The sequence below is a fragment of the Gavia stellata genome, chromosome 30 (genome assembly GCF_030936135.1).
Source record: "Gavia stellata isolate bGavSte3 chromosome 30, bGavSte3.hap2, whole genome shotgun sequence".
Classification (NCBI taxonomy): domain Eukaryota; kingdom Metazoa; phylum Chordata; class Aves; order Gaviiformes; family Gaviidae; genus Gavia; species Gavia stellata.
In genome coordinates this window covers 1,998,795-2,023,956 of record NC_082623.1, presented here as the reverse complement: position 1 = coordinate 2,023,956, position 25,162 = coordinate 1,998,795, and the positions used below count along the sequence as shown (strand labels likewise).

The 25,162-nt window shown below is 57.6% G+C and overlaps 1 protein-coding gene across 4 annotated transcripts; it reads right to left on the bottom strand.

Annotated features, from left to right (window-relative positions):
• Nucleotides 1-7,994: 7,994 nt before the first annotated feature.
• KCNC4 (potassium voltage-gated channel subfamily C member 4) lies at nt 7,995-24,403 on the bottom strand. 4 transcript variants are annotated; one of them, XM_059831336.1, is made up of 5 exons: nt 24,236-24,403; nt 21,592-22,338; nt 15,753-16,689; nt 13,976-14,161; nt 7,995-8,131 (listed from the first exon to the last, which is right to left on the bottom strand). In XM_059831336.1, the coding sequence occupies exons 1-5, from the start codon at nt 24,401-24,403 to the stop codon at nt 7,995-7,997; spliced, it is 2,175 nt and encodes a 724-aa protein (XP_059687319.1). The 4 variants fall into 4 exon arrangements, with proteins under 4 accessions (XP_059687319.1, XP_059687320.1, XP_059687321.1 ...); XM_059831337.1 differs by lacking the exon at nt 24,236-24,403 and having other exon boundaries at nt 13,976-14,117; nt 15,694-16,689; nt 21,592-22,242; XM_059831338.1 differs by lacking the exon at nt 24,236-24,403 and having other exon boundaries at nt 13,976-14,090; nt 15,739-16,689; nt 21,592-22,242.
• Nucleotides 24,404-25,162: the final 759 nt, after the last annotated feature.

Genomic DNA, 25,162 nt, shown 5'->3' with positions numbered 1-25,162 from the left:
CTTGGCTCTGCGGCCAGGCTGCCCAGCCAGCTCAGGGAGGACCAGCCTGTTCACCTCAATGCAGTGTTCACTCTGAAACCTAAGGATGGCACTGCTGTGGCCATAACGCTGATTATTGCATCTCTGATAGCCAGAGCGGGCAGAGCCAATGTATTTGTCAGCTCTGCAGTGCCTTTCCTTCAACAAATGAATATGGCGTGGATGTTGAAACCAGTCTGCCGTGGGCTTTCCAGTGGGCTCTCATCCAAGCCGTGTGGGAAAGCAAAGAGCTTGGCCACAACATCCAGGCAGCGCTGCTGCTGAAATCACCGTCCTCGCTGCCAGGGACACCCAGGGTCGGGACAGGGCTTTGTGGGCAGGCAGGCAGCCGGCGGCGAGGAAATACTGAGGCAGGACAGGTACGGGAGCTGACTCAGCTCATGGATGTCTTTATTCGAACTCTAGTACGGTTGGACAGGTAGAGGCATGCGTACAGGACGGACGGAAATGGGAGTAGTATTGCCTTGATCACAGAGATATGTAACAGCGTTAGAAAGACACTGACCCTTCCAGGCCAGCCGGGTTCACCCCACCTCATTCACCTATTGCTTCCCGTCCCCGTCCCTGCGCCCGAACCAACCCGCTTGTCCCCCCCTCCCTCCGCTCAGGGTCTGCACCCTGGGGTAAGCACCCATGAGAGGGGAGCCATGGTGCAGCGACCCGCTCGCGGTACCTCGACTGGAGCCTTCGACACCCCGGAGAAGGGTCCCCAGCGGCCGTTTGACGATGGAGGTGGTCAGAACACGGATGGAGCCGCGGGCGGCGATGTCTCGGGTGAGCAGCTGGCGAGTCTCCGGAGGCGGAGGGGCGAGGTGCATCCGAAAGCATGGGCGAGGGGAGGGGGACAGCCCAGGGATGCGCTGGGGAGCCGGGCAGCGTGTACATGGCGGGGCTGGCGGCAGGCAGGGGAGCAGGGCCACCCCTGGCACCCCAACTTCCCCTCCCGGCCCCGCTGCCCTGTGGCACCTCTCTGGGGGGGGGGGAACCTGGCTGCCAACCCCCCCGGCCACGGAGCTGGCAGCCAGAGCTTTGGGCTGCTGCGGTGGGCAAGCAAAGCTCCTTGGGGAGAGCATCCCTTGGCCTCGGGGAGAGCATCCCTGGGGGAATGCGTGTCCCAGCCTTGGGGACAGCATCCCTGGGCTTTGGGAGAGCATCCCTCAGCCTCGGGGAGAGCATCTCCCTTGGGGAATGCAACCCTTGGCCTCGGGGAGAGCCTCCCCGCGCTTTGGGGAGAGCATCCCTGGGGCAATGCATCGCTCAGCCTTAGGAAGAGCATCCCTTGGCCTCAGGGAGAGCATCCCTGAGCCTTGGGGAGAGCATCCCTCGGCATCGGGGAATGCGTCCCTTGGGGAAAGCATCCCTTAGCCTCAGGGACAGCATCCCTCCACCTTGGGGAAAGCATCCCTTGGGGCACACATCCCTCCGCCTCGGAGAAGGCATCCCTCAGGGCGAGCTTCCCTTGGGGAAGGCATTCCTTGGGGAGAGCATCCCTCGGGGAAGGCATCCCTCGCCGGGGCGCTGCCTGCATCCAGCCTGGGCTCAGGAGAAGGTGACCACCTCACCCTGGGGGTAACTGGAAGAGAGGACGTCCTGGCAGGTGTCTGCAATTAAAGACACAAGTATTAAACACGCTGTTAGATACTGCTTTCATCGGCTCTTTGCAGAGAAACAGGAGAGGGAGAGAGAGACGGAACTTCAAGGGGACCCAAACTTTGCAGGGTGCAGAAAACGGGGTAACTATAAAGTGAAATGGCCTTCTCCAGAGGGATAAAATGCTGCTGTTCCATCAGTAAATCAGGAAAAAATGTTTTTAAAAAGCCTCAGAATGGACCCAGAGATGGAGACTCGGGAAACGATTCTCCGGGAGAAACCAGACGTGGAGTTGGGGCGATTTTGAGGGTAGAAATGAAGAGCAGAGGAAAGAAGTCATCCCTGCTGCAGCTCTCTCCTCCTAGGAAGCTGCTCTGGACCAGAACTTCCCAAGCCAACCCCAAGCCAGATGTCCCAAAGCCAAGCCTGCTGCATTAATATCCCGCAGTGTTTTTTCTTGTCTCTCTCTCCCTCTCATTCGTTATCATTGAATTAATTAACATTGATTGGAGCTCTGAGTCACAACACCGCCTCTACCCATGTGCCAGGACCCGGTTTCCAGGCGAGGGACCGTCAGACGGGGAGACAGTGCCTGATCCACCTGATAAGCCACGGAGCTGCCCTTTCCGCCCAGGGATTTTGCTGCAAAACCCAACACCAGCTCCTGACCGTGGGTTTGACTTGGCTTTCCCCCAGCAGACCCAACACAGCTCCAAAAGCATCTCATTTTCCCCAAAATAAAGGTCTCATCCTCCGTTGAGCATCACTGCGCAGCTTGGGCGAACAGTGCCCGGGCACGGAGGCTTTTCAGAGCCCCCCATCCCAGAAAAACCCTTGGGATGAAAGTCCCTAAATCCCAGGGCTTGCAGGAGAGGTCCCCACCTCCCGAGCTGCCACGACGGACCCATTCAGGGGACCCAGCATCGTCCCCCAGCAGCAATTCGGGGACCAGCGCTGGCTGTGCCCGAAGCGGTTGCTGAAAAATATCACCGCTCCTGGTTCAATCACTCTTGCAAGCAGCTAAAAGCTCTCGGCAGGGCTCGTGGCCTGCTAGAAACGTTCCCCGTCAGGTCGATTGATTTACCAGGGACACGACTCGGCTTTTAACTCCCATCTCCTCCTCCCTGTTCAAAGCCATTTTATGCGCTAGCTCGAGACCTGCCGCCCGCATCCTCCAGGGACCTGCCTTGGAAAGCAGCTTCCCAGCCTCGGAAAAAAATTAGCACGACTAAAAATAAATAACAACAGACGAGATTTTTTTTGTTGTTGTTTTTGTTTAATCGCTGTCCCCCCCAGACAAAGCTGCCACGAGAAAACCACCCTCCTGCCTCGCCTGATCGTTACCGGCTCCATTCCACACCGCCGGCGGGTCCCAGCCCCTCTCGCCCTCGCAGCCCCTCGGCAGCGTACGGCTCCTTCCTCCACCTCTGTTTGGGTGCAGATCTGCCGCCCAACGGCAGCGGGGTGATGCCCCGCCACCCCCTCCTTGGGCAAGGCAGGAGGCTTGGCACAGCCTGGCTGTGACCCCCCAAAATCCCCAGGGTTTGCTGCGGTGCTGCTAGGACCACCCCCCAATAAATTTCCAGGGATGGTGAGTTCACACAGTCCCGCTTCCCCCCTGGAAGCATCTTCCCGAACACCCTTCAGCGCTGCCTCCATGGGCTGCCAGCCTCCAGCTGCTCCAGCACAATGTTTGGGTAGGTCCTACACTAACTCTGCTTTGGTTTACATGTGGGCTTCCTTTTTTTCTTTTTTCTTCTTTTTTTTCCCCCCTTTTTTTTCTTCCCCATTGAAAATCCGTTTGCAGCCAAGAGGCTCAGGAGGTGCTGAACAAGAAACCACCAAAAGCCAAAACATTCCCACAGGGACGGCTCCTCGGGGCGGATTTCATGATGATGGAGCAAAAGCCGGTGGCCACCTCCATCTCCCACGCCGCGAGGACCAGAGGCACTACCCCGGGGGGTACAAGAAGAGCATGACCCACTCCCCCGCAGTTTGTAAAATACTTTCTGAGCCTCCATTTACCTTTTCATGGGGGAAAAGCGTAAGGATCGATTGCCCGGGCGGAGGTAACGAAGAAACAGACTGGGAGCTGGGAGGCACCTATTTATAAGCTCAACTGCATCTTATTTTGCATCAGCCTCTGCTCTCCCCGTTCCTCGTCAGCATGGGCAAGGGATGGCGTTGCTATTTATTTTACTTTCTTTTTATTGTTATCAAATGAGCACTGAGGATTTTTCCTGGCAGTGCTGGGGAAGCCAGAAACAGGCTGCTTCTGGGTAGAGCAATTACTCTTTCGACATCTTAACCTCCTGCCCGGCTGCCTGACGGGCCTTTGTATTTTCCTCAGCTCTTTCAGGCACCTCCCGAAAAACAGAGCGGTTGTTGCAAAAATAACAATTAATACTTTGCACGCAACCCGGGCCGGCAGCACAGCCTCCGCGCGGCCCTGGACGGCGAGCCGAGTATCCCAGGAGGAAGAGAGAGGGAAGAAGCTGCTGCTGGATGACGGAGGGGGGAACTGCTCCCAAAACCCCCTGGATCCGAAGGATGAGGCCACTCTGGTTTTGCTCCTCGCATGGCTGCTTTCTGCACCGGGCGCGAGTGGTCACAGGGGTTCGATCCCCGTCCCAAAGTGCTGCCGGTCCCAGCAGACAGACGCACAGACAGACGGATGCAAGGACTCGAGCATCAGGGCAGCTCGACGCTACGCAGCATCCCTGATCCCATTCCCGCTGTTGAGCATCACATGCGTCTGCACGCGACGAGGACAGGAGCACGGGGCACTAAAGCCGCCTGTGGTGCCACGCTGCCGGGCATCACGCTATACATGGGCAAGGGGCATGTATACATGGTATACACAGTGCTTCATCTATACGTTCCTGCTCAATCACACCATCCCGCCGGGAACAGGAGAGCAGCTCAGACCCGACACGCTCACCCCATCCCATGGGAAACTCTCCTTTCCAGGCTGGGATGCGGGCAGCGAGCTCCCTGCCCTGACAGTCGCTGCACACCAGTTGATTTTTTTTTTTTTTTTTTTAAATGCCATTTTAGGACTTGGGCAGAGGCAGCCGGACTCCTATTGATTTATTCAGCTCATCAAGAATAAATCAAACAACCTTGCTTTCTCCCGCTGCTTTTCGCCTTGGCTGGAACGTGCGCTCCTCGCCACATCCCTAAACATAGATAAGCGGCTGGGAGGATATTCGGGGGAAGTATCGTATATTCTTGCTCTATTCTTATCCTATTCTCTAGGCAGCCAATTTTGGCCACTGTTTGAGATAAAACCCTGGGTTACAGAGATATTTAGTGGTCTGCTCTTCTGAGCCCCTACAGCTCCTCTTACAACCTTATCCAGGGGATTAACCCCTGCTAACTCACTCCCAAAACCAACCCAGACCCCACCTAAAAATAACAACAAGCTGTTTTCCCCCTCCTGCATCCCCCAAATCACTTGTTCAGAAGAAGGCGGGGAGGAAGAGGGAGAAGATGCGATGGGTTTTTCAACAGTTTGGTGCCTCCCACTGAAATCCCTCCGTCTCCCCTTCGGGGCTCGGTTGTTTTAGAGGAGCTTTTTGCACATTAGTCATCCCTTCTCCCGAGTTGCATAACGCCACTGCTAAAAATTGCATCGTGCCGGCTCCATGTCAGCTCTCATACTCAACCCTCGTTGCTCTGATGGGGATGAGATTTTTTTGGGGGGTCCACCAAGGTTTTTCAACACCGGGCATCCGGCTCCGGTGTTTGGATGAGCTGATTTGGGAGCCTGGTGGGGGGAAAGGAGAGGATGGGATCTCTCGGGATCTGTGGCTGCGTCTGCTGCGGGGTTAATCCTCTGCTTTCGAGAGACTCACACCCCAAAGTTTGAGTCTCTTGATCTGCTTCTGCGAGAGACAGGGCAGCAGAGCTGGTTTCTCATGCCTGGCTCGTCCCCAAAGTCAGCGCGTGACCTTGGTTGAATCATTTACGATTCAGAGACCACTGAAATCATGGAGGCTGACCTTCCCTCTTGCACGGGCTGGGGATATTCCAGCTCCTCCTGCTTCCAGAGGAGCCAGCTCCAAAGGGGAGGATGCGCCAAAGAAGCACCGGTACGGTGCTGCCATACTCGCCCCTTCGCCCAGCTCACGGGGGTTTTGGGTGATTCCCGAACATGCCGAGGGACCCTGACCGTTTGGCACAGGAATACACTTTAATTACAGAAATCCAAGGAATGCAGCTACACCACCAACACACGGTGAAGTCGGGTGCTGCTGGTGAGGGGGGAATCACCGCCGCGGCACAGGGGTCGGAAACCACTACGGGACAACCTGGGCAGAGGAGGGATGCGGCTCATCCTAATTTCTCTCCAAATCCAGAGAAATTCCAGCTCCAGCACCAGGTCTATGTGGTGCTCAGCTCCTGCTGTCAAGCCCCAGGATCCAGCTCACGGCACCAAGTTTTTTCCCCCTCTTTTCTGCTTCCCTTCGACTCTCGCCGCTCTGCTCGCGCGTCTGGAGCAGGGGAAGGCAGGAAGGAAAGAAGAAAAGCGAAATAAAAGGCAAGAGCTTCTTGTCGGCCCCGTGTAGGTCTTGGAGGGGGTTGTTTTGGAGACACGGTGACTGGCTCCTCCTGTCAGCTCCTTCAACTCAGTGGGGAGGAAAAAAAATAAGCCAGACAAGGCATTTAACACTTCTTCTTCCTTACGTAGCATCTCTTCCACTGTGGCAGCAAGGAGTTTTACTGCAGGAGCCTCTCAGTGTTAACCCTTCTCTACACTGAGGGAAACTGAGGCACGGGGAGCTTGGGAAGGAGCAGGAGGGTCCCGGCTGCGGGATCTTCCAAACTTCAGCCCTTTGGGGTACGGGGACCAGCCTTGCACCAGGGGGATCATCTCTCTGCATCATGCCCTGAGCACCAGCTCCAGTTTGGCCGTGATGGAGGGGAAGGGCCTGACCCCCAAAAAACTCTTGGAGCTTTTTTCTTTTTCTAAACACACCCAAAGCTAAGCTTTGCCCCCCATCCTCCAGCTAAAAGCCCCCAGGCTCCAGCCCGACTGAGCTGGACTTGCTCAGAGTAAGGAAAGAGGCCGAGAGAGTACCAGGATGAGAGTCGAGACCAGGGGCGCACCCACCAAACCAGCCCCTTTCAGCCACCCAAGACCCCGACGCCTGCGGGGAGGCAGAGCCGGGGCGACGGAGCCAGAAATGAGCCAGAAGTCAGGAGAGCGAAGGTTTTGTTCTAGTTCGGGAAGACACCCGAGATCATTCAAAAATCATCCCAAAAAACGAATATACGTGAGCAAAAACCAGCAGTGCGAGAGGGAGTTTGGCACTCCAACCTCATCCTCCCAAGGCTGGGGGAGGACCTGGTTCAAACCCAGCTCCCATCCCCATGGGGATGCTCTGCCCCACCACCCTGCGTCCATCTCAGAAGAGGATTCATCCCCCCCATCCATTCCGGCATCATTTTGTCTCAAATCCCTCACTCCCCCACAATCCAACAGCAGCAGCAGCTTTCCCAGTTGCTCCCAGGGACCCACACTCCTTCCCCTCCCCACCACCTCCCAGCTCTTCATGGGAACACCCATACACCTATTTTGCCAACACTTTATCCCAGCTCCGCGTGCTCCCCGCACCCAGCCCGGGGCCCTACGGCCTCCCACCTCCCCGGGACCTCGGGGCTGGTTTTCAAGGCTGCCGAAGCCTCGCTCAGCCGCAGGACCATCCCCGAGGTTGGATGGAGAAGCAGACACAAGCGGGGAAGGAGAGAGTGTGATTTAGGCAGAAAAAGGCACAAAACAAGAGGGGAACCGCTGCTGGGCAGGGAATAGAGGTTTATTAATCTGTTGCCTCCAGAAACTTGAGGCTTTTTTTTAAAAAAAAAAAAAAAAAAAAAAGACCTAAAATTATATGAACTCAGCCATTTCCAGCACAATGATATATAATTTTATGAGTCAACATGTCCTCCCTGCATTTCCACCACCCTTTAGCCCAAGTGCAAACAGCCCACGGGAAGGAGGGCTCGACACCAGAGGGAATCGCATGGCTTGGCCCGATTTATTTCAGATGAATAAGGTTTCAAGCAGAAAAAAAAAAAAAATACCAAACCACTGAGCAAACCCTCAAGCCACTCCCGGGAGCGTCCCAAACACACGGACACGAGACAAGTTCAATGGAGACGTTACACGTCCTGCAAACCGGGCAGGGGGAGCACGGCGGCAGCGCTGGGCTGGAGAAGATCGGAACCCGCTTCTCAGCGATGGCGATGTCCCAGCTCGGTCTCGTCCGGGCACAGGCACCGCCGCGGAGACACGGCGTCACGGGGAAGAGGGGGGGGGAACAGAGCGACACGACACGACAAAGCGGGATCCGGGCGGCGTTTTAGAGGATGGAAGGGACGGGAGAGCAGGGACGCCGCAGAGGACAGGGAGAGCTGTAGCGGGACGCGAGGGGAGCCAAGCCCACCGTGGATCCTGCCACACCATCTATGCTGCTTAGGCTTCGGGATTTTCCATAGCCTTGGTGAAGAAAACGGACAGGTTAGAGCCGAGCAGCCTCCTTCCCAAGGCTCGGAAAGCAAAGAGCACCAGGGTGAGCATCGCCCAGCCCCACACCCCAATTCAACCCCCTAAAAAAAAATTCAGCAAGGGCTTTTTGAGGGCAACCAAAGTCCTGCAGATCCTCCAGACCTCCCCTCCCTTCCCCTCGGCTCCCCGGGCAGTCGAGCAGCGCCAGCCGAATCCAGGACTCGAGTGTCATTGATGTTGGGAGACCAAATTGGTCCTGGGGGGTGTTGGGTTTTGTTTCCCAAATTGCTCTGAATGAGGAATGAGTCTGGGGATTTCGTGGGCTGAGGCAAACGGGGAAAAGCAGCAGAACTCAAACAAATATGAGATTTGGAAGGAGTTATTCCCCCGGCTCTGGTTTTTAAGCCGGCTGTAGCAGCAAGCTGCTGCTGACACCTTTCTGTATGGAGAGGATCAGGTAGACGTGCTCATTATTTTCCGTAAGAAATTGCATTAAAGAGCAAATATTTCTATTGCTGTAAGCATGGGAACCCTTCACACTCCCCCAAAGAGCCAGAAATTGCTCCAGCTTTTTTTGAAAAGCAACAGCCAGAACAAACGCTCTCACAGGGCAAAAGCCACTTTTCTTTCTGGAAAGAAACAAGGTATTTGCACTGAAAATTGGATTTTTAGGTCCAAACAGCACCCCTGTTCAAACATGAGCCCCAAGATCTGCTCTCCGGATCAGTGCACCTTGCAGGGACAGCTCTGCTGCCAAAATATGGAAAATTAAGGATGTTCCCAACCGCGATGAGCCCAACTGCCCTGTGCCATGCCACACTCGCTGCGTCTTCCCCGACAGCGCCCGGGCGAGGAAATCCAGCCTCGCCTTTGCCTTCCCTGCAAGCACCAGCCAGCGCCGGGGAAAGCAAGCGCGTGCAAGCGAGCGCGTGTGCGTACGCAGCGGGGAGCGGAGCGAGGCGGCTCCCTGACAGCAGAAAAACAAGGTGATGGATGGCCCCTTCGGCAGTGCCAAGCTCAGAAACTGTCCCCATGTCCCCCCCCCGGGGAGTTAATGGTGCGTCTTTGGGTTCTGCTTTGATGCAAAGGCACCGATGGCGGGTGCTGGCCCGGCACAGGCTGGTTTGGGTTTGGATCAGGGCTGACTGCTCACTCCGGAGCGATCGCAGCATCACCTCCTCGCACACCCAAGGAGGATGATGCTGAGACACGAGCATCCTCTGGTAAAGGCTTCAGAGCGCTACCTCTTTAAACCTCATTTTTATCCCCTTTTTATACCTTTTTCCTACTCATTTCCCAACCACAGCAGCCAGCAGGGAGGTACGGGAGTCTTCAACCTCTTCGCATAACTCAGCCCCCCCAGAAGACACGGCTCCTCCAGCTTCGAAGCAGAGAAGGGGCTGGGGGACAGAGGACCGCCTGCCTAAACCTATTGCTGACTTCAGCAAAGCTTTTCCAGTTCCCGCAGCGGAGGCGAGAGCAGAATCAGGCCCCAAAGAGACGAGCAATTTCCTTATTTACTTTTTGGCGTGAATCCACGCAGCGAGCGAGGAGGGAAGCGAGCGCAGCCCAGAGCCGGGGGGGAGCCCCATCCCGAGCCGGGGATGTTTCCCACCTACAGCAGCCGGTGCAAAGACCCCCTGCTCCCCCCCCCAAAAAAAACCCCAACCACTGCATCGGGCTCATCCTTATGGAAACCTTGCTCTTTTCCCGGGAGCGCTGAGGCTCTTTGAAGAGCTCACGCTTTTCCCTGCCACCCTGAGCCACGCGTGTGGGAAGCAATCGTGCCGAGATGCAACCAGTCCCTGAAAGCTTGGGGTCACCGATGGATCCAGCACCCAAACAACATCAATTTGGCAGAGAGGTGTTATGGGGTGGGGGCTTGCTGGAAGCCACCTTGGCGATGTGAGGACCCGCTGATGCGGTTGAGCACTTTATAGGGATGCGCTTTGCCCTCTTGCTCAGACCAGTGAATAGAAAAGGGTGGAAATGGGCAGAGGAACAGGGCCAAAATCACGCTGCCAGTTTTGATTAAGTCTCAAGCATCACAGTTTGGGGCAGCACTTCATAAAGATGCTTGGTTGCTCCAAGGCCCCCCTGCAACGGGACTCCGAGGGCAAACCTGTCCTGAGCCCAACACTTCATTTTCTCCATCAATTAATTCCCAATGCACATAAAGCCGCGCTCACAGGAACACCTGAGAAGGAGCTCAGGACTCCATCCCTCAAGGCCATCGTGGGTTTCCAGCAAGCTCAGGGCCAGCTGCCACCACGGAGTCAAGCTGCAAAGCGCCGGAGGGTTGTGCTCTGCTAATTGCCACCGGTGCTGTTCATTAACGGAGCCGGTATCCCAGCAACTCGCATAGGTGCTAACTGAGGTCGCGGGGATTGCTTTAAAAATGGGTTTGTTGCCAAGGAACTGTATGGAGGCATCTTATAAACACAGCGGTGGGGCAGCAGGTAACCCCCAGGGGCTCTTCCCCGGGACCTGGCAATGCCACGCTCCCCACGTGCAAACGCTCGCAGCTCCCGAGCGCACGTGCATGCTCGCACATGCTTTGAGCCAGCAACAGATGGGGACGGGGTAATGCAAGCAGGCAGCATTGCCCAGGAATGCCTGTGCTTGTTTATAACGGCGGCCTGGCGCTCATCTGCGTGTTGCACGCACTCGCACGCGTGTCCCCATGCAAACGTGGGCTTGTCCTTGCTCTCACCCCAGCCAAGCATCACCAGTGGATGCTCACGTGAGCATCCCCACGCTTGACCCCACACCGCTCAAGCCACATGCCAGTCATGGCCCTGCACTAATAGCAAGCAACGGAGTAAAAATCAGCTGCGTGATGCTCTGGCTTCTGGCAACCAAGCCAAAAATTGCCGCTTTCAATGCCAGTGTGCGTCAAAGGGTAAATCCCCTTCCCTCCGTTTAGCCCCATTCCCTGTGGCTCCTCTTGAAATCCCACTCTGGTTTCAATCACTACCTTTTCCTAGACCATCATAACCAATCTCGCTGGCATGGGGGATGCTGGACTCATCCTGCCTCCATATCACTCCATCCAAGCAGAAGACGGGGGTTCACGTGCCAAGACAGACCCAGGCCAACGTGTCTGGGCCCCAGCAGGACATATTTTGGGGAACTGCTGAGCAGGACCTGAGTGCTGGAGGGAGGTAAGGGGTCCAGAGCCATCCCCGGCAGCAGAGGAGCGAGGTAACACCACTGGAAGCAGCAACAGCGACAAGAAACACATGCCACATGGCAACCCACTGCAATCCAGCTCAGTCTTCTCCAGGGCCCAGGTCCAAGGGGTGGTGGGCAGGGGTAGCTCTTCTCTTTGAGCTGCCCCAACGAGACCAACCGCTGGAATCAGGTTCGAACCAGGATGGATGCTGAGATCTGCAGCATATTCCTGAACCAGCTCCATCTCCTGATTTCCACAGCTTGTACAGACATCAGTACCTGTCCCAGGATCTGACAGATGGCCATCAGCAAGTTGGGCTCAGAACCAAGCTCATCTCAATTTGCAGAGCTGCCAACATCCCAGTACCAGAACAAACAGCCTCAGCAGGAGATAAATCAGGGCCGAGGGAAGAGGTGCCTCTGCGGCTCCCAACGGCTTTTGGCTGGAGCACAGGAGGCTGCTTTGCCCCCCGATCATCTCTGGTCACCACTAACCCTGACCACGCTGGAGCATTTCACCAGAGGAGACATCAGCCCTGACCTCCTGGGACAGCATCCCACCGGTCCGTTCCCAACAGCCCAAGCAGGACGCAGATATTGAGCGGTCCCTCTTTCCAAAAGGTCTCACGCATCTCTCAAGCCCCTCTGGATGCCAGATCCACCTTTCCCCAGGTGCAAGACCATTTCAGCAAGGTGGGGGTAAGTGACCCACGTACACGTCTATTTTTAATTGTATAAAGCACCTCTGACATTTGCGGGAAGGACACCAGAACAAACCAATGAAGTTCACCAAAGTGCCTTTTCGAATAGCTGTTGCTGCCACCATGCATGAAATAAATCTCCTGTCTCCTGCAACCAAGTATTGTGATTTGGGAGCCCAGAGGGAGCAGCACAGGATCCTCAGCTATTAGATCTCCTCTAGCTCTCCTGGCTTCAGTGGGACCAAGCTCAAATGCTTCCGTAGAAGAGATGCCTGACTTGAGCGACTTGTAAGGATGAAGATCAGCACTGGCTTTCATCCCTCTCCTTCATCCCATCCAGTTCAGCATCCCCCCCAGTCTGGGGCAGGACTAGAGCCCCCTCACTTCTCCTCATTAGCAGGCATTAAGAAAAGAGACGAACTTCACAGAAAAAGGCACTTCCAAGAAAAACCTGAGGCTTTTCAAGCAAATATTTGTATAGTACCCTTCTGCCCAAAGATGAGCAAAGCTTTTCATCTTTTTCCTCTTTCTAAGGGACGATGCTGAGCAGGAACACCAAAGGGAATCCTTGATTTCCCAGGAGGAAGCAACCAATTAGCTTCTACTAATGTAATAAATGTGATTGCCCCAAACACCTCCCCTCGCTCCAGGGGCTGTTGGAAAGCCTGGCCCAGGCCAGCCTGGGATGAACCGGGCTGCCTCGCACATGAAAACAGGCGACTCCCCAGTGTAAAAGACGCCAGGAGGGTGTGAGATGAACCTGAGCACCAGGGCTGGAGGTCACAGACCCAAAGCTGAGGTCCTCCCTGTGTCCCAAGCCCATCCAGTCTTTTCCAACCCAAGCAGAGCTACAGCAACAAACCCTTGAAGGCCTCCAAAGCACCAACACCACGAGCCAACAGGTCTCAGTGTGCCACTCAGAGACGTAGCACATCATCTTTTCTCCTGCCTGGTGCCAGCTCGCATGCACCATTCCCTGTGAGTAACTGGGATTAGATGGAACCAAGGAGGCAGAGGTAGGTCAGCTCTGCAGCTACATCATCCCACACCGCCCTGGACACACAAGAAAAACTGCAGAACTGAAAAACTGAGCCGTGTCCTAAGAATTACCCCAGCAATCAAGGGTGCAGCTGGATTTTGTGGCTCAAGGTAGGCACTGGATATACCCTCCCAGGGACTGGGGTGCTGGGAGATGGGCACAGGGAACGCTCGCTGGTGGAGCGGAGAAGGCTGGAAGACGGTGTGAAGGCACCAGGCTGAAGAGGACTGTTGTTTTGTCATGGGAACTAGAGTTTTGTGTTTTCCTGACTCACCTCCTCCACAGTTTCCCATAGAAAACCTCAACACTTAGCAAAGCTCACTTTCCAAACCCAGAGGAGACAGCCTTTCTGGCAGCCCGGTGCTTTTGGCAAGGCACGTCGCGGCTCCCCATGCTCGAACCCACCAAAAGACATCAGAAGGGGAGAGAAACGGAAAAGCCTGTGGATTTTTCTCCCTACTGAAAACCTTTCAACCACCTTCAGTCACAACCACAGGACCTCCCCAGGAGACATGTCCCCCTTGCACCACCCTGAGACAGGTGACTGAAGCCCAGGGAGAAGAGCTGGAGGGACAGGAGAAGCTGGAGCACTGGGGAGCGAAGGGACAGACCTGTCCCCATGGAGGGCAGTGCAGCCAGCGTGGGGTCACAGACCCCAAGTGGTGGCAATCAGGGGAGAAGAACTTGGGGGAGGAGGAGGAAACAAAAAAGGTAGAGCTAGCACAGGGAGACGTGGTGGACGGAGATGAAGCAGATGGAGAGGCAGGAGGACAAGTGGATTTGGGGAGCAGAGAACAACAGCCAGGCAGGCAGATGGAGATGAACCACCATCTCGGACAGATGGAATAAACCTCTACCTCACTCCTCCCTCTCGCCCTCCCCAGCCCACGGGCCAGCTCACACCTCCAGCATCAGCCATACCTTTCTGGATGCCTCCATCTGCTGCACAGGAGAAGTCACCCGTGGCCAGCAGGAAGCACGTGGAGGATTTCTTGTTCTTATCCCGGGTGCTGGAGCGCCGCATGGGTCGCTTCTCCTCATCGGTCGGTGACAGCGGCTGCTCCTCGTCTGACAGCACCACGTTGGCCTCACCGTTCTGCTTAGAGTCTGCAAGAAGGTGGCAGAGACCTGTCAGCAGTCGACAAAGCCACAGGACGAGGTGCTTGGGGTGGCCAGAAGGGTTTGCTTAGACCACGCAAGGAAGCAGAAGACCAAATTGCCCAGAGCAACACCCACAAATTCAGGTACCGATCCCAACCGGGACATGCTAACTTAGAGTGACCAGGGGAGCAGGACCATGCCAGATTTCAATCCCAAGCAGCAAAGAGCAGCTTGTACTCCTGCCGAGGGTTTTATACTCTGCGTAAAGCCAAGCAGGGTTTGCCAGGGAAGAAACACCCCTGGGTCTTTGAGATCCACCCACCGAATTGGTGGGAATTAGCTCTCCAAAATTCAGACCACTGAGGTACGGGGTGCTCAGGTTAGCGGTGAAGTGCTAATTTATGTCATCTGACCCTGGTTCGTTAGCTGAGAGGATGCTATGCCAGGTGAGGGTCCAGCCTGAGCTCCTGGATCAGTGTTGGGGTGAAGCGGGGAGGTTGACCTGCTCCTCCAGAGCAGGACAGCTACTCTCACTGCTCCCCGCTGCCAGGGCTCCTGGGGCAGACGGGATGCGCAGACACGTGGAAAAGGGAGATTTATAAAGGAAAACACGTAGCTGGGGCATTTGGAGCTCCCTGTGTCCCCACAGATTAAGGACCATCACTGTTAAACACGTGGCCAAGTTTGCGGCTGCTCAGGGCTGACCTCAGCGAATGCCACGTCGGTGCAGGACACAACCCCACCGTGGTACCTTTGGTTTCCGCACTGCAAAGCCGGCTGCTCCGGAGGTGCCGCTGGCAGCAAACCAAGATGAAAAGGGCAAAGCAGCCTCCATGGCCAGCTACGATACCGTGGCGAGGCTCTCGCAGTGCCCCAAGCTCAGCCCAAGCGATGCTGCCCACCAACGACTGCCCACAGCTGGGGACATGCCCTCTCCCGACCCGAAGGAAAGACTGGCCAAACCCCAAACTTCAGCTCAGTGCATGAGACCAAATAATAAATGCACATAATAAATGATTTTGCTCCTGCCTGAGCACAGGATTTGGAGCAGCGTTGACCTTGCCGTGCAGGGATGCTACATCTACTGGAAGATGAATGGGGAGTGGGGTCAAGCCCCAGGGAATATCCATGGATTTAACCATTTTGGTAAAGCTTGCTCTGATTTATGGTGGGAAGAAGCAAAAGAAAATCTACCCCAAGGGCACTGCCAGGCTAAGATGGGAATCGGGCAAATGGTCTTACCTCTGTCAGCGTGAGGAAGAGGTGGGTTAGGTAGGGACACCTTGAATCACACCATGGTGACTTGATCCATGCCATTAGGAGAGCAGGATATGGCCTGGGGTTCCCACTGGATCCCCCTCCTGCTTGGAGGGGGATCTTTGTCTGCAGCGTTCTGGTCCACCAGGACGGCACCCAATACCCGAACACCCAAGGGCCCCAGTGCTTTCTGCACCACGTTCTCACCAACCCAAGAGCTGGGGGGCACATCCTGCAACAAGGCAGTCCCCAAGGACTCTGGGACACAGGGGACCAAAAACGCTGCCTTGGGGGCTCCCGGAGGTCTCCCCCTCCCTCTGCCCCACCTTTGGGGTCTCACCTGACCGTTTCCGCTCAGCCGCCCCCTCCTCTACCGCCAACGGGCAAGTGTCGCTCTGGGTGCTGTTACGGGGGGAGTTTTCCTCGGATTTGCAGTAGGTAGGGGAGTCCAGTGGGGCCGGACGGGGTATATGCTTTTTCTTCTTCTTTGGCAGCTTCTGCTTGGCCATGGCCAACGAATAGTACATCCCAAAGTTATTGACAATGACGGGCACGGGCATGGCGATGGTGAGCACCCCAGCCAACGCGCAGAGAGCCCCCACCACCATGCCCGACCAGGTCTTGGGGTACATGTCGCCGTAGCCCAGGGTCGTCATCGTGACCACAGCCCACCAGAACCCAATGGGGATGTTCTTAAAGTGAGTGTGGTCGCTCCCGCGGGGGTCGGACGTCTTGGCTCCGATCCGCTCAGCGTAGTAGATCATAGTGGCAAAAATCAAGACCCCCAAGGCGAGGAAGATGATGAGGAGCAGGAATTCATTGGTGCTGGCCCGGAGCGTGTGGCCCAGCACCCGGAGACCCACAAAGTGCCGTGTCAGCTTGAAGATCCGGAGGATCCGGACGAAACGGACCACCCGTAGGAAGCCCAGTACGTCCCGGGCAGCTTTGGAGGACAGGCCACTGAGACCTACCTCCAGGTAGAAGGGCAAGATGGCCACAAAGTCAATGATGTTGAGCAGGTTTTTAATGAAGAGAAGCTTATCTGGACAGCAGATTATGCGAACCAGGAACTCGAGGGTGAACCACAGGACACAGACCCCTTCGATGTAGGTGAGGATGGGCTCCGTCTCCACTTTATGCGTCAGCAGGATCGTCGTCGTGTTGCCAACCACGAGGGTCTCCGTCACGTTGACATCGATGTTGAAGGCCTCGTGCGTCTCCAGGCAGAAGGTTGTGATGGACACCAGGATGAAGAAGAGTGAGGCGAAAGCAACTACCTGCAAAAGTAGAAATTACCCAGGCCATTAGCTGATTTGGGTCAACTGGTGGAGGAAAGCAGCAATTTTATGAACCACCATGACAACAACTTTGGGGCAGCCTGAGGCACACTTCTGGTGTCACCTGCCTTTGGTACACCTCTTCTAATCCCTGATAGTCAATAGCAATATCAGGGATGGGAGAAGTCCTCATTCAACAAAAATGAGTGCAACAGGCTCAAAACACCCCAGGAGCTATGCTGCCATCACCCACTTCCCCAAGACCAAGGACGGAGAACGAGGAAGGTTCCCTGGACCTGTCCCATGAGTTGACAGCAAACCTCAGTGTCTGGGGCCAGGACTCCAGGACCTTTCTCCAAGTGCTACAATACGTACAGGAGAAGGTGTGGTGGGCTCCAGCTGCGGCTGGAGATGTGCCAGAAATGACAGTGATGGGGATGAAGGGAGACCTGGGTTTGGAGCAAGCCTCCACTGGGAATACACATGAAAAGGGAACTTTGGGAGGACTAAGTCAAAGAGGTTTCCCGCACATTCATCCCAACCCCCCCCAGATGAGACGTTCGCACCATTCACAACTGTGAGGTTTGGGGTCTGGATGTATCAGAGATGTCCTTTTGCTCCCTCCCTGCTCCCTAAGGGTCAGTGGTGGACGATGTGCCCACGAATGGCCCCAGGACTGAGAGGGCAAGACAAGGAGGAGAGGAGCAGGCAGAGCTCAGCGTCCTGCTGATGCCTGGACCTGGTGACACCCAGGTGCTCCCATTTCTCCCCGCTGCCCAACCGGTGAGACCTTTGTCCCCTCCGTGCCACCTCCTCCCTGTGGCACGCTGCCGCTTCGCCTCGGATGTGAGCGAGGAGGGACCGGCAGCACGCGGTGGAAATCGCAGGCTGTGTCAGAAAGAAAACCCGTTGTCGTCCCCCCATCAATCCTGCTCAGCCCTCCTCCCCGGCAGGATGAGCTCATGATGAGTCCATTACCCAGAGCATCTGTTTCCACGAGCCCCCGAAAACAAAGCCTCCGAGCAGAAAAGCTCTTCTACCTTCCTCCAACACAAAGGCACAGAGGGTTTGGCTTCCTGGGAGCAGATCCTGCTAGAGCACCCTTTGCTGCTAACCCACCCTACCCGCACCGAGCAGGATGCGACCTTTGGCTGTCAAACCCACCCGACCGGCTGTGTTCAGCAGGCAGCCGTGCCGCGAGCCTGCTCGAGATGACAGCCCGGGTCCTCGGCTGGAGTGAATCAGCAGCAGAGACAGTCTGAGTCACGCTTGAGAAAAACCCGGCCCCGGCCACCAGCGGTAACGTGCCGGCAGCCCTGAGCCTGCCAAGAGCATCCTTGAGGAGTGTCCCCAAGGGCAAACCCATGAGGGTCCAGCACAGAGAGCATCAGCCCTCCAAAAGTTAGGTGTGAAGTTTAAGCCAGGCTTTCATTGATGGAGAAACCTCTGGAAGACGATTCTCCCCACCACCGCAAGCGATAGACACGTGCTCGGGGACGGGCTGAGATGCTCCGTACCCCTCCGCTCAGACCACGCTGGACCACGCGCCGTGATGCTGCTCTGCTGGCGGCACCTCCGAAGGCAGCCCTCACCGATCAGCCATGCACAATTCGGGAAGCAGACCCAACAAAAAAGTGGGATCTTAAAGCAAGGCCAGTTTCACTGGACAAGCGTGTCTATACAGCAGTGGCCCGGCCAAAATAACACGCTTTTCAGCTGAGGGCTGAGTAATATTCCTGAGTTTCACTGTACGGGGAATCTCAGGAAAACTTGAAGAGTAAAAACTTAGATTCAAAGCAAAGTAGGAAGAAAAAAAAATACCAAGGAAGAGAGTGAGACCCTGAAAACACTCAGGCAATGAAACAGCTCTGCTGTATGAGCCGTGTAGGTGAGATCTGATTTAGCCCCAGGAGCAAAAGCAACATCTAAAAATAGAAGCGTCAGGTTCACAGCCGGTGCCAACCATCGTCCTCCCCCCAAAGTCAATAGCGCTGCTCCAGTTTTGTGTCAGCTGAAGATCTGACCTGAGACGTCTTATCTCAGCTTTGGCCTCTGCTCCGAACTCAAGTTTTTTTCCAAAAACATCTTAAAAAGAAAATAAAATCTATGTATATACCCAGCGGCCACCAATACAGCACCAAAAGCCCCACCAACCACGTCCTCCAGAACCTGCCGATGAGCCGCGCGATCTCAACATGAGCTCAACAGCTTGGGATGGGTGTTCCCCAAAAAACCATGACCTTACTGGGGGGCACAAGCCTGGAAGTCCCAATGGAAGTGAGGTCAGGACCCCACAAGTTGGGCTGCAGAGGGAAAAAACTGAGTGAGGAGCTATCAGTGAGCAGAGTTTGGAAGCAGAGGTAAAATCACGACCAGGGCAGTTTCCCGTGGGGAGAAGAAGAGTTTTACACTCCAGCTGGGATAGCAGCTACACGGGGACCAATTTTACTGAGACCAATTTATGGGGACCAATTTTACTAGACAGAGGAGCCAGTGATCCCGTGAGCATCAATGCTACAAGGAAAAGAGGCTAAAAAATCCGGGGGGGAGAATTTCTAACCGCACACTCACACAGTTGCCAGCTCAGGAGGTGCTGGGAAGAGAGAAGTGCTGGAAGCAGGGAAAGATGGCAATAGCCAGGAGCCAAGTGAGCCAGGGCCCGAGGGGCTGCTCCGTGGGCGAGGAGGAGCAAGAACCGGAGAAATTCAGCCCCCGAGACCCTTAGACACTGCTGTCGCACCGTCGAGGGAGAAGGTTTTACGCACACAACCTGGGACCACTCTCCTTCCCGCTGCTGCCAAGGTTTGGTAGGACGCGCCGGACCGGCTGCTCCAGGGCGTCCCCAGGCCATACGCCGCGGCCGGCAGCACCCCTTTCCCTCTGAAAAGGAAGGGGGAGACTCCGAAACGGGGCAGGATTAAAGAAATCCCACTCCAGCCACCCCAAAAGGCCTGGGCAGCACCACAAACGTTACACCCGCAGAGATGCTCACGGGTCCTGGAGCATCCTAGTGCTGGACGGTGACTCCAAACCGGTAACGGTTCCCTGCATTAACTGGGTGCACTGGGCAGGTTGCGGTCAGTGAGGTTGGTTGCACTGCCCCGTGCCTCAGTTTCCCCTTCTGCCAAAGCAGTTCTCCTAAGCCATTGCAAAACCATACTAATATTTTAGAGTGGCAAATAGGACCCAGAAGAGCCTGTGAGCGTTGTTGCTGGAAGGTGACCGTCCCAGTCGGGGTGCCAAGCTGGTCCTTTATCTTAGGGCAGTAAGAAGGGAGCGAGGAGCTCCCAGTGCAGACTGGTCCCACTCCAACCCCAGTCAGGGCTCACATCACAGCCATCTCTGCTCCCTCCGACACACTCCTCCTGCTAAAGTGAATGCCTTTCCGAGAGCAGCTCAGCACACAGGAAAAGCAGAACCAAATAATAATGTGAAAAATCTGAGTTGAATTATTCTACTTGGGTTTATATTTTTTTTCTTTAATTTTTTTATTTGGAGCTTTGCACCACTCGCAGCATTTCTCAGAGGCAACGAGACCTCGGAGATGGGCAAAGGATGGGGTACCTCTTTTAAAATGAGTAAAGCCCTTGCTGCCCAAGCATCCTCTGCGTGCGTGTGTGCTGCTCTTACGTTAGCTGCAAAAACACCGCCTTGACAAATTGACCCCCTGCCCCGCACGCTGCTGGTGGGTGTGAAATGCCTGCAGGATTTCTTACCATTGATGGGTTTTTTTACACCTCTAAATGCATCCAGAATTCATTTAGATCCCAAATATCTATATGTGTGTGTGCGGCAGATTTATAAGCTGGGCGTGACGGGGGACACACGGGATGGGACCGGATGGGTATGGAATGGTGTAGGTGGGTGTCTGGGGGTCGGTGGGCAGCGCTTTGGGGATGATCTAAGAGTAGCTGGGAGAGGAGACACGTGCGCAGAATAGTGCCCGCGCCGGGCTGGGAGCCCAAAGATGCGCCTGGTTATGGGGGATAGGTCCTGGGCATGTCGGTGTCGGTGGGTAGGGATCATCTGCGTGTGCGAGGGGGGTCGTGGGGGGACGTTAGCGTGCGTACGAGCTCACAGGTGTGTGTACGAGCTCACGGGTGTGTGTCCATGGGGTACCAGGTCCCCAGGGAGATGCATGGATGAAGGGGGTTGGGAGGGGGGCGGGTGCGTTTGTGTGTTAACCGCGGCTGAGAGCCTGCGCTCGCACGTGCTGATGGGGACCATATGCTGCGCGTGGGCAGCATCGACGCGGCGACGGTGAGGGACAGGGGTGCGGGGACGAGGGCGCTTGCGGGGCGCAGGGAGGGGTGCTAGCACAGACATACGGGGTGTCCTTTGGGGCTGCTGCTGTAGGAAAGGAGCACGAGCTCCTTGGGGACAACCATGAGGATCCCACTTGCTTCAGGACCTGATTTGGGTGCCAGCAGGCACCAGCCCTGTCACCCCGCTCCACACCTGGGCCATTAAACATGGGTTTTGGTGTGGGCATGCATACAACCCAGCGAGAGGAACCCAAGCAATCCTTCCTAGGGCACCCTGAAACTCTGCCAGGACTCAGCCCTACCAAGGGCTCTCCTTGACAATCCCTCATCTCCGTGTGCCCAGGAGGGGCTCGGGCAGCACCCGAGGGTGCGAAGGGGGCAGGGAGTGGGCTTGCCCCCAGTTTCAGCCCAGCTCCCCAAGATGCGATGTGTTGGGAGGGGACGGGGAGATGATGGAACAGACTTCCCGTAGGATGGGAGATGGCCAACGTGCCCCACGGTAGGAGGGGGATGGCTACGGGGGGGCCCCACGTAACCCACCAGGACAGTCCATGTCACCCACGGGGATGAGGAGACGAAGACACCATCCCAGCACAGCCCCATCCCACCTCCCCGCCGGCATGTTTCGGGAGCTTACCCTTGCCGCCTTGGAGGAGTAGGGATCCTCAAAGAGCGCCCACATCCTGGGCTGCCAATTCCGACAGCAGCCACCCCCTCCGGCAGCCCCCGCCGCCCCCGGCGGCCTGTCATCCATGCCCAGGCGTTGAAGGGCCATCTCCCTACCCCCTTCCTCTTCAGGCTCCTCTCCACCGGCCCCTCCGCCGGGCTCGGGACTCTCGAAGATGTCCAGGGCCTCTTCGGCATCGCGATGCTGGCGGTAGGTCATCCAGCAACAGGGCTCCACGTCCGTCTCATCGATGCCCCAGTAGGTCAGCTCCTCCTCGAAGAGGGGTCCGCAGATGTCCGCGGGGCAGTGCAGCTTGCCGGTACGGTAGTAGTTGAGCACGTAGGAGAAGATCCCGGGGTGACGGTCGAAGAAGAACTCATTGCTTTTACCATCAAAGTCAAAGTTGCTTTGGGCATCGGGGTCGGCGAGCCAGGCCAGGCGGGTGCCCGGCAAAGTCCGTAGGGTGCTTTTGTAGGTCTCATGCCGGGTGCCGCCTACATTGATGGTGATCTTGTCCGACTCTTCCCCTTTGCCCATCTCTTCCTTCAGGCATGTTTTGGAGGGTGGTTTGTTCCCAGACTTGCGTCCACGGTAGGAGGAGACACACACCGAGCTGATCATAGATTTCGGTGGATGGGAGATGCACGCTACGCGCACCCTTCCTCCGGGCGAGGAGCTGGGGGTCGGCGGAGGCGGGAGAGGGGGGCAGAGATGGGACTGGGGAGGGGAAAAGGGGGGGCTCAGGCTTGGCTCTGGCCTCGGGGGGGGGGGAGCAGGCTGGAGCCGAGCCGGACACCGCTGCTGGCTGCTGGGGGATGGCAGGGGAGGCTGCAACCTCCACCCCCTCCAAAACCACCCCCCCCCGAATAAAACCGCCCTAAACCAGGAGCCGGCCCAGCCCCACCGGGCAGCAACAAGTGCAGGCAGGAGGGGGCCGCGGGGAGGGCTCGGGGGGGGCCCCGGCTGCGCCGCGGGGGGCTGCGGGCCCGGCTGGGGGGGGTGCTGCCGCCGCCAAGACCGGGGGGGGGGGGGGGGGGGGGGGGCGAGCCCTGAGCCCCACCGGGCTGCGTGTGTCGTGTGTGTCCCCCCCCGGTACCTGCAGCGCCAGGCGCGGGGGGGGGCCCCGCCGCCCGCCCCTCCCGCTCCGGCGGCTCCGCGCTCCCTCCCCCCCCCCCGGGGCTCGGGGCGGGGGGCGGCGGCCGGGGGGCACCTCCCCGCTTCCCGGTGGGGCGGGGGTGGGGTGGATGCGCCCCCTCCACCTCCCCTCCCAGCCGGGCCCTGCCCTCCCCGGGGGGGCTGCGGCACCGGGGCGCGGGGGGGGGGGGCCCTGTTGCGCCCCGGCCGTTGCCTCCCGCCTGGGCTGGGCGCCGGGGAGGGGGGGGGGGGGGGGCGGCGAGGGCTGCGCCGGGGCTCGGCGGGGGGAAGCGGGAGCTTTTATAGGGCTGGGAGCGAGCGGCGGGGTTACGGGAGCCGGCGCCGCCCCGCCGGGGGGCCGGGGACCCCCCCCCCGCCCGCCCCAGCCCCACAGCCCCCCGCCGGCGCCCCCCCCCCTCCCAACCACCCTCCTCCATCCCCGCATCCCTCCCTCCATCCTCCCATCCCTCCCTCCAGCCAGGCAGCCCCTCCACCCCCGGCCCCCCCCCCCCGCACCCCCAGGCACCGGCTCACCTCCCCGCGGGGCCCGACGTGCCGGTGAGGCTGTCGGGGGGTGGGTGTCAGCGAGGAGTGAACCCCGGACACCCCAGCTCCGCTTCGCGCCGGAGGGGAAATGCAGCCCAGAGCTGCCTGCGGATCTGGAGCCAGCTCTTGGCAGAGGCTCCAGCAGATCCCATCCCTCCCTGGCTCGCAATCCCTCGCTCACCGAGAGGTCAGGAGAGACCGACCCCGAGGCCGGGGCCGGTGGGGAGCTGGGGGGGCTGCAGGCTGACCTGGCCCTCCTTCCCTCCCGCCACCCTCCCCGAGCATCCCGCTGGCCTGGCTGGGCTCCTGCGGGAAAGATGCCCCTTCCCCGGAGCTGCACCCATGGGCGCCCAGGCTGGGAGTCAGGGTACCCAACCATCCCGGCCCCAGGGGCCCTGCCACTAAACCCCGCTCCCTGGGGGGGCCTTGCACCCCCCAGGGTGCTGGTGATGCTCAGCCCCATCTCCTCGGGCTGGGGAGGAGGTGAATTGCTGCGGTGCCCCAGGGGACAAGGCTGTCACCAAGGCGAAGACCCGAGGGACCCGCTCCTGCCAGTGCTGTTTACTCCTGCCGGGGTGGGAGGGGGGGGTGCAGGGGGGTGCTTTGGGGTCACAGGTGGGCTCCAAGGCCAGCACAGGCCTGTTAGTGGGGTGGGGGGCTGAGCCGGCGGGTCAGCACTTGGATAAGGGGGTCCTTGGTGCAGGCGAGGGGACAGTGAGCGGGGGATGCTGCCCCACTCCAGCATCCCCCTCTGCACCTCCCCAGGCTCTGTGGTGGGTCCCCCCCAGGGCCCCAGGTCCCCTCCTCACCCCCTGCCCAGGTTTGTCCCCTCGGTGACATGCTCACCCCCCTTACCGGGGGGCACTGGGGGTGGCGGGGGCAAACGCTCCACCCAAAAAGCCACGAGGCACGAGAGCCACGCTTAAAATCTTACCACCAAGAAAGCCCTGCTCCAACTGTAACTGCAACTCGACAGCTTCCAGGGCCGGATCCTGAGCGGGTGGAGGCTGGCGGTGCTCCACACCCAAACCACCCGGGGCTGCACCAGCGGGAGAGCGTGGAGCCCGAGGGAAAACCGTGCTGGAAAAATCGAGCCTTGCATCACCGGCCAGGCATCGCAGCTCAGCTCCTCATCATCGGTAATGCGAGTTTGGCCAGGAGGAAGGAATGCTGCGACCTGATGCTAATATTTTACCCGACGACTTTCATCCCAGGGAGAGCTTCGTGCACCCGAGCGCGGCCGTTCCTGGGGTGGGAGGAGGTGGCCAGGCAGACAAATGGGTTGTATCTGGGGAAGGAAGAGATCTTTTAGCCAGCAACACCCGCCCAAAGCTGTCTGCTCTCTAAATATGCCTTCAGATTTTTAATGTCCATGAAAAAAAAGAAAAAAGAGAGAGAGAGAGAAAATAGAAAGAGCTTGATGAATAAGGGCCTTTTTGGAGCAAGAGGGAGTCACTTCTGCAGGGACCTCCTGCGAGGCTGAAGGCATCTCAGATAACATCCAGGTGAAGGGTGGAACGAAGAGCAGGACCTGGAAGATCTCAAGGAGGATCAGCTCCAACCTGGAAAGCCACAGCCCTTGGGTGGGTCCTGAGGACGCGGTGAGGGGTCTCTGGGTCCCCCCCACTGGTCTCTGCACTGTCTCTCCCCCTGACCCAGCACAGCACCCTGAGCCCTGCCCGTGCCCCGGCACATCGGGCGCATCCCCAGATCGGCGTGCCGAGACCAGCGCAACGGGACGTGGGATGCTCGGAGTGCTGCGTGGCCTGAAGGAGAGGTTGGGGAGATGCTGGGATCACGCAGCGTCTCCATCCACGGAGGGACGGAGGAGGAAGGTGGGCTGCAGCCCACTTTAGGGAGA

What these genes read in the sequence shown, in the direction of transcription:
- KCNC4 (XM_059831336.1), bottom strand. Translation starts at nt 24,403, where the DNA reads ATGCAAGGCTCGATTTTTCCAGCACGGTTTTCCCTCGGGCTCCACGCT. An exon ending in ACTCCTCCAAGGCGGCAAGG is followed by an intron (nt 16,690 to 21,591) that starts GTAAGCTCCCGA and finishes CTACTTTTGCAG; the next exon opens with GTAGTTGCTTTCGCCTCACT. An exon ending in AGATGGAGGCATCCAGAAAG is followed by an intron (nt 8,132 to 13,975) that starts GTATGGCTGATG and finishes TTCTTCACCAAG; the next exon opens with GCTATGGAAAATCCCGAAGC.